An 8,721-nucleotide genomic window follows, 5' to 3' on the forward strand; every position below is an offset into this window, starting at 1 on the left:
AGGGGAAGTAGGCAAATTTGGAAATGTGCAAAGACTGTGACTTACGTGGAATTCGAACCCACAACTTCTGGGATGGCAGGATACTGGACTTACGCTAGACTACCGAGACCAAAAATGCGAAATGGCATCGCATTTGAGAAGCAAATGTTATAGTGCCTCTGAAGACGAGTCGCAAAACCGACAAGAATCGTTGGGCATTCTCGCGAGTCTGTGAACGTCCTCCATTTCTTCTCAATGACGTTTGTCTATCGCATAACACGTAATTGTAGAGCTTATACACCCGCATATCTATGTTTGTAAAATACTTAATATGGTAATTTCAACTTTTTGCAGCATTTGGCAAATTCAATTATTTGCTTATACTGGTATCCGGCTTAATATTGGCTAATGTACTGCTGGAAACGCTGGGTATCAGCTTCGTACTGCCTGTGTCACAATGCGATCTAAACTTGAGCATACAGGAGCGTGGCATACTGAGCGCGATCGGATTTGCTGGCATTATTAGTAGTTCCCACCTCTGGGGCTTCTTGGCAGACACAACTGGCCGGAGGAATATTATTCGTCCTACTTTGTTGTTGGGGTTCGTTGTAACGGTAATTTCAAGCTTTGCAACAAATTTCTGGTTAATGGTGATATTGCGTTACATCAATGGATTTTGGTGAGTAAAAATTTTTTTCATATACATATCTACTACGCACACATTGAAAAAAATTACATTCTATGGAAATTTTGAAAAAAATAATATAAAATTTAATTTTTGAAAAACAAAAATTTATATATTGAAAAAATAAAATAAAATTTAAATATTAAAAAAAAAATGTTTATAAAAATTAAATATAAATTTTTTTTATTTAAATGATTTACAGATAAATATTTTTTTTTATAATTGCTAGCACAAATTGTTTAACATACAGAAATACACATTTTCTTCTTACTTTAACCAGCATTTCCGGTGGTTCAGCAACTATTTATGCATTTTTGGGTGAGTTCCACACTGCCAAGAATCGTTCACGCGCTATTATGGGCTCAGCGTTCATATTCGGTGTTGGTTCTATGCTAATGCCTTGCATAGCTTGGTTGGTCATCAACCAGGAGTGGCGATTTGTGATTCCCTACTTGAATCTTACCTACAAGCCTTGGCGTTTCTTCATGGTTGTATGCGGCATTCCTGGATTCCTGTGTGGCTTGGCCTTATTCAAGATACCAGAGAGTCCAAAATTCTTGCTCAGCCAAGGCAATGATGAGAAAACACTTGAGATTCTACAGATGATATTCCATGTGAACACCCACAGACCACGTGAGGAATATCCGGTACGTGATAAATTATAAAATAATCCTGCATGCGGCCTATTAATTACATTTAAATGTATGCACATTTTCATTTCAGTTTTCTCATGTGGTTGAAGATATCGACAGCGCTATGAGTCCCAAAATCCAACGACAGCGCAATCCGAATCCCGCTATAGCTCTGCTTCGCTCCATGTGGGATCAAACCCAGCCACTCTTCAATCGCGAATACATGCGCACCACCATTCTCATTTGTTCGATACAGTTTTGGATTTTCGTCACATCCAACGGCATGTACATGTGGTTCCCACACATTCTCAATAGCCTGGCTGAGTTTATGAATGAGAATCCCGGCAATCGTACTTACATGTGTGAGGTGGTCTACAGCAAGCAAAAGAGTATTTTTAATTTGGAGAGCGCACATGGCGCTGCAGCAAGTGATGGCATTAGCTTGGCACCAGAACAATGCAATGAAAAGTTAGAGATCTCAACATATCAACACTCTTTAGTATTGGAAGTGTTCTATGCTGTTGGCTTCGCCTTCATTGGCGCGGTCATCAACAAAGTGGGCAAGTCTTGTATACTTTGTAAGTGATGATTAAGTTTTACGCTGTTTGGTAGGCAAGATTTTCATTTCTACTTTTCACTCTGCAGTTGTTTGCCTAGCTGGTTGTGGCGTTTGTGGTATAGCGGCTACCTATGTGGATGTCCCTATGGTTGCCATTTATCTCTATGTCATCTTGCTGCTTTCCGGATTAGGTATTAATGTGTTAAGTGCTGCCACCGTCGATCTATATCCCACGCGTTTGAGGTACTTAAAATAACTATTCACTGAGAACCAAGTACATTTGTATGCAATTATTCCCTTTATTTCCCACAGAGCTATGGCAGTTTGCATTTCGCTTATGATGGGTCGCATGGGCAGTGTTGTGGGCGCAAATGTTGTTGGCGCTCTCTTAAGTAACCACTGCGATACCGCATTTATTGTCTCGGGAGTATCGTTGATCTTCAGCGGGTTTCTTGGATTTCTCATAAGAAAACCGGGTAAAAAGAGCGGGATGAAAGTGCCGTCGCGCCGCACTAGTCTGGTCTCAATGACGGGGAACTAATTAACTAAATCGTCTAAAGCCATTGACGGCGAGTGGTGCATCGAACAGCTAGAATTTATTATTTGATACTTAGTGCATGTTTTAATGCTTCGTTTGTGAAACATTCCGGTCTGATAAGTCTGATTGTAAACGACAGAATACCTGATAGTTTATGTTAGGGCTACAACTACATACTTATTAATTATACATATCGTTTTATTTAGGTACTTCCCAGTAGTTTTAAGACCTTGCTTTTTAAAAGCAATACATTTATGAAATGTATTTTGGAATAAATTTTGAAAAACGTTTTCAATAATAGAAGTTATTTATGAGGATATAAGGAAGATCGAGTTAATATTGCTTTAGATGGCGTCTTGATATTTAGATCACAAACAGTGACGGAACTGAAATCTAACTGAACTAAAATCTACCAAAAATTGCTGGAAGAATGTCATAATCGAAATTTGTGGTATAAATATGCAGAAATGATCCCAGTGCACAATGCAGTTATAGTTGTTGTTGTAGTAGTAACTTTGCCCTGTCAGTGTAGTGTAAATCACCGGTCGTCTTCGCCTAGCTCATCTAATGGTAGGCCCAGGAAACATGCTTTTTCGATAGGTTGGGTCCAGAGGGAGAGGGATGTTGGATGAGAGGGTTTGGTGGGGCGTGTGAAAAGGTGGTTAGTGTCGTGCGGGGTGGCTTCACATGCCGGGCATATGTTTAGTGTGTCGGGGTCGATTCTGGATAGGTAGAAGTTTCACCTGCTACAGTACCAGGACGTAATTGTGCCAAGGTTATGCGGGATTCTCGGGAAAGTTGGAGCTCTTCGTCTGCAATGGCCGCTGGTTGGACTCCGATTACGGCATTCGGGGGTCGGGAGCTTAAGAAGGTTGTAAGAGTCTCTCAATGAATATTGTTAATCTGTCTGTCTGTACACTGTCCGATCCAGAAATTGTCGGTCTGTTTTGTCCTGGATCTCGTCCGCGTAATTGAGGAGGTGCCTTCTAACGTGCCTGGGAGGCGGCTCAGGTTCAAGCAGGTGTCTGCATGGGTGGGACCTGTGGTAACACCCTAACAGGAACTGCTTGCTGAGCAGTTTATTATGCTGCTTTACAGGAGCATATGGGCCTCGTCGTGGAGATGCCGCAGTCCTAATGGCAGTGTTTTGACAAGTTTGTAGCTTCGTTCACTGCGAATCACTGGTTCCAGGCGACCAGTCAGGCACAGCATAGTTTAAAACAATGCAGCTCTTCCCTTATGCTGAGTAAAAATTCGTGGCGATAGCTATTAACAGTAACTCATTTGATGATGAAGACCAATGATAACATACGCCGCGGTCGCTTGGGCTTCGAGAGCCACTTTCTCGACAGTGCGGGCAGCGCTAACTAAATTTCAGCGCTTATCATGCGTGTGCATTGCGGGGGCGATGTGAACTTGCCCTACAGCTGTGATGGAGGTGATGCTTGAGCTGACACCGCTTTATATAGTTATTTAGCAATCAGCCAAGCGTACCCTGCTGAATATTACCAGGGAAGGCTTCGGAAGAGAAAAAGTGGTGTCAATTAAAAACATGGAATTGCTGAGGCTGCAGCTCCCACTTACCGAGCCACCCAAAGTCATCAAATGCGAAAAAAAGTTCAGAATTGAACTGGACGATAAGTTGAACTGCAGTAGACCCGCATTTGAAAGGAAACTTCAGGAGTGAACCCTGCATTGATACATAGATGGCTCGAAGACCCTAGAAGGGATACGCGCTGGAATATTCAGCTCCAGAACCAAGCGTTCTGTGCCGATGACTAGTTTTCCAAGCATCTCCAAAAGGAGATGTATGCCATCTGTCTATGTGCAGAGATAAACTTAGACGAAAATTTCAAGAATGAGCGAATTGCCCATTCTGAGTGACAGACAAGGGGCTCTATCGTCCTGTGATATTAAGTCCTCACTGGTACTTGAGTGTATCAAGAAACTAAATCTACTAGGAACGTACAATCGCATTCGTTTAATTTGGGTTCCAGGACACAGGGTATAACTGGTAACGTAGTAGCGGACGGACAATGCGTTTGTCGTTTCTGTTACCAATTCCAGGATACTCCCATGCACTTTGTCTTTGAAAGTAAAGCTATAGCGTGGAGAAGGTTGAAACATCTCAACCAACTGGAGCCAGAAGAAAGGCGCAGACGCTCAATCAAACCCAGCTCTAGCCTGAGGTTAATAAGGGAACTGGGTCTGGAGGAGGTATTGTGATGTGTAGAGAGCATAAAATACCATGAGATCAAAGCGAAACTCTCATACATAATCTAACTCATTGGATGAAAATATGTTCACCTTTGATTGGGAGTTTGGCTGAGCTCTTCCTCCCATTTGTGGTGTGCGTCTTGATATTGTTCCAATTACCAATTACTTAGATTTAAATCACCAATGCAAAAGGTATGCGTCAAGTAATATTACTCTATTCCACACTTCACAGACTTCTTAATAAACCAGTAAAATCTGAGCAGTGGTAGAAAACGTGCTAGATCTATTGCCGACGACTGAAGTTTTAATGCGGATGAGACCCGATACTAGGGCTAGGGAATTGATAAAACCAAGTTTTTATAAAAGTCTGAGTTGCATAAATTCTTTTCAATTTAAAGTTGCTGCTTACTGAGGAGTATTTAAAAAAATAAAATTAATTTTTTAAGAGCTATAGGAAAGTTTTTCAAAAAAACACACGTAAAATTCAGAAAAATGCATGAAATGTTTATTTAAATCGATAGAACAGTCCATATAATAGGACTATCAATAAGTTCGTGCGGTTTTTTTTCGAAATTTGAAACTTTATTGACGTAAAATGGTTACAAATTTAATATTCAAAATATTGTCCATCGCTTACTACTACTTTTTCCCATCTTTCTGGCAATTCACGGATTCCCTTTGTGAAAAATTCGGTCGGTTTTGCCGCAATCCACGAATCGATCCATTTTTTGACTTCATCGTAATTACGGAAGTGCTGGTCAGCCAGGCCATGTTGCATCGATCGGAAGAGATAGTAATCGGATGGCGCAAGGTCTGGACTATACGGCGGGTGGGGTAGGACATCCCATTTGAGCGTTTCTAAGTATGTTTTGACCACTTGTGCAACATGTGGCCGAGCATTGTCATGTTGCAAAATAACTTTGTCGTGTCTATCGGCGTATTGCGGCCGTTTTTCTCGCAGTGCTCGGCTCAAACGCATCAATTGTCGTCGGTAGACATCCCCCGTAATCGTTTCATTCGGTTTCAGTAGCTCATAATACACAACACCCAGCTGGTCCCACCAGATACACAGCATAACCTTCAGGCCATGAATATTCTGCGCCGACGTCGATGTTGAAGCATGGCCAGGGTATCCATACGTTGCCCGACGTTTTGGATTGTCGTAATGGACCCACTTTTCATCGCCAGTCACAATTCGATGCAAAAAACCCTTTCTTTTGTGCCGTTGAAGCAGTTGTTCGCATGCCATAAAACGGCGTTCAACGTCTCTTGGCTTCAATTCATACGGCACCCAATGGCCTACCTTTCGGATCATTCCCATGGCTTTTAAACGTTTGGAAATGGTTGATTGATCAACTCCCAAAGTTTTTGCAACCTCTTCTTGCGTTTGAGCCGGATCTTGATCGAGCAATTCCTCCAATTCGGTATCCATGAACTTTGGCGGCGCACCCTCGCGTTCTTCGTCTTCCAAGCCAAAATCACCACTTTTAAAGCGTGCAAACCACTTCTGGCACGTTCGCTCAGATAGAGCATGCTCACCATAAACTTCCACCAAGATACGATGACTTTCGGCGAACTTATTCATAGTCCTATTAATTTAATGTTTGAAGATTATTTCATATAAATCTTGACCGCGACTACGCTTCAAATGGTCCAACCGCTTAGTCAAATTTTGGCATACTCTTTCCAATGTTTCGGCCGGTATCTCACATATAAATACTTTATTGTTGTCTTCCAGTATTAACGCACTGCAGGCTTGTCTGAATAGACATGAGCTTTAATATAGCCCCCCAAAAAATAATCTAAAGGTGTTATATCGCACGATATAATTGACAGGTCCCGAACGTGAAATGAAATGTTCACCGTACCAAACTGTAATCGACCATAATCGACAATTCTGCTTCTTTACGTATCCATTGATCCACAAATGAGCTTCGTCGCTGAACACATTTTTTCGATAAAAAGTGGATCTTCGGCCAACTTTCCAAGAGCCCATTGACCAAAAATTCTGCGTTGCGGTAGGTCGTTCGGCTTTAATTCTTGCATCGGCTGTATTTTGAAAGGCTTCACACCTAAATCCTTTCGCAAAATTTTCCACGTCCATAAAATGGAAGAAGCGCGCGATAAACTTTCTTAACAGAACACGCATTTTTATAATAACATTCAAAGATTTTCAAGCGTTGTTCGTTTGTAAGACGATGCATGGTTAAATTATAGACCAAACTGAAGATGTTTGACAGTGAAACAAAACACGAAACGTGCGTCAGCTGTTTAAACCAACTGTTTAAAAATATAATAGCTAAAAAATCTCCCGCTGTGTTTACCACCAAAAGATCCTTGGGGGGTTTCGAGTACGCGTAAGTTGAAGCCGCATATTAAATATTTTCACCAAAAACGTACGCTTTTATAAATTCAGGTCTAACGAACGAGATGTTCATTTTTTATTTTTATTTTTTCCCCTAAGCTAACAGTCGTTGTTATTCAATTTGGTCCAGGGCCAAGTAATGCGACGAGCTTGTGCGGAAAATAGAGGGATCTGAACAGTCATCTTGAAGACCTAGACTATGCGGCCGATATTTGTTTGATGGCGCACAAACGCTCGCAAATATAAGCGACTTGCAATCGGTTAGTGATTTTGCAACGCAGACAGGGCTGAAACTCAACAATGCCAAGACAAAGGTAATGTGCGCCAACACCACATGAAGTAGACGAGTTATCTTCGCAGCATCATTACAAAAAATACAAGAAATAGGCATACAAAATCGCATAGCAAAAGGACGAGCTACCTCTCGCATGCTGGATAAAATTTGGAGATCGACGTACATATCGACACCTACGAAGTTGAGGTTTTGTGATGCCAACGTGAAGCCAGTAGTATTTTATGAAAACGCGAAACGTGGAACTTGGCTGCATATGTCCTGCAAGAGGTGCAATCCTTCTTCAATCGTTGTCTTCACAGGATCATGCTGATATGCAGATATTCAAACCCGATGCCATATGCAACACTGACCTTTGGATTGCAACTAAATAAACACCTTATTTTCCTCAGTTCATTCCTCTCGGAAGCATAGGGCCTCGGCAAGCCTTGTCTTGCGTTTGGTTTCGTTAATCCTACCGACAGCTATCAGAGGAAGGAGAAATATTTTTAAGCTTCAGTAGAGTTATTTTTGAAAATAATCGAAAATCACTTCCTATCGCAGCATTGAAGTTTGTTTTCAGTTGAAGATGATGACGAATTTGATTTGGAGTAAATTTAATGTGATAAATAAAGAAATATCTTTGTATGTATGCATAACACGAGCAGCTAAAACTATTTTTTCGAAAAACTTGTAACGAAGTAGTTGGTTAGCCATAATTTTTTTGCCAAACACGTACAAATCATGCTATGATACTTACATATTTTTTATTTACAATTGGCACTATGCAGTTACAAAACTACACATCAATAATTTTGACCAGCTTTTGAAGGCGAATACCTCAAAATGCAACATAGCCCAAACAAAATTTTAATTCAGTGAGGCAGTGTTGCTGAATGGCTGAGTACCGCTTAACGACGCCATGCGCAAGAATCAATAAAATATGAATTAACTTTAACAATTAAAAAATATACATACATATGCGTATTTATGGATATGGATGTAAAATATGAATAATATTTTATTTGAAAGTTGTTAAAAAAGGTTTAACCTCTAACGTAAAATGCACCCTGTTTTGCGCACATAGCCTTAAAATCTGTTACATTTAGCATACATCCGTAGGCGCTAATAGGAGGGTTGTGTCTATGCTAATAGCAAAGTGTCTGTGCTACAATAAACGTGCCCTGGATACAAACCGGGTGTCGCTGATATTTTTATGCAGAAGTGACTTTTGCCTCAGCCAATCACGAGATAAAGTAAACATTGCCAAATAATATAATATTAGAATACAAGTGCTTGGTAATTGAAAAGGCGTCGTTATAAATGCTCTTGCAAAGAATTCGAGGTTAACAGTATTTTGCCACCGTTCAACTAGTACAACCTTCTATTAGTAACCAAAATCCAAAACTGAGTATGGCGTTGTTTTAAACGAGTTAATCGAAACTGGTTAGCGCTTATTAAACAATTCGTATTAT

At 40.6% G+C, this 8,721-nt stretch overlaps 1 protein-coding gene across 1 annotated transcript in view; it reads left to right on the forward strand.

Moving 5' to 3' along the window:
* The window catches only part of LOC128858021 (synaptic vesicle glycoprotein 2B-like), a 28,484-nt gene extending 25,806 nt beyond the window's left edge, over nt 1–2,678 (forward strand). The window contains exons 3-7 of the mRNA XM_054093940.1: nt 334–658; nt 945–1,311; nt 1,388–1,874; nt 1,942–2,098; nt 2,168–2,678. Coding sequence (XP_053949915.1) covers nt 334–658; nt 945–1,311; nt 1,388–1,874; nt 1,942–2,098; nt 2,168–2,396 — 1,565 coding nt within the window. The 3' untranslated portion in view covers nt 2,397–2,678. The remainder of the gene's footprint in view (nt 1–333; nt 659–944; nt 1,312–1,387; nt 1,875–1,941; nt 2,099–2,167) is intronic.
* The last annotated feature ends 6,043 nt before the right edge of the window (nt 2,679–8,721 follow it).

Source organism: Anastrepha ludens, chromosome 3 (assembly GCF_028408465.1).
Source record: "Anastrepha ludens isolate Willacy chromosome 3, idAnaLude1.1, whole genome shotgun sequence".
NCBI lineage: Eukaryota > Metazoa > Arthropoda > Insecta > Diptera > Tephritidae > Anastrepha > Anastrepha ludens.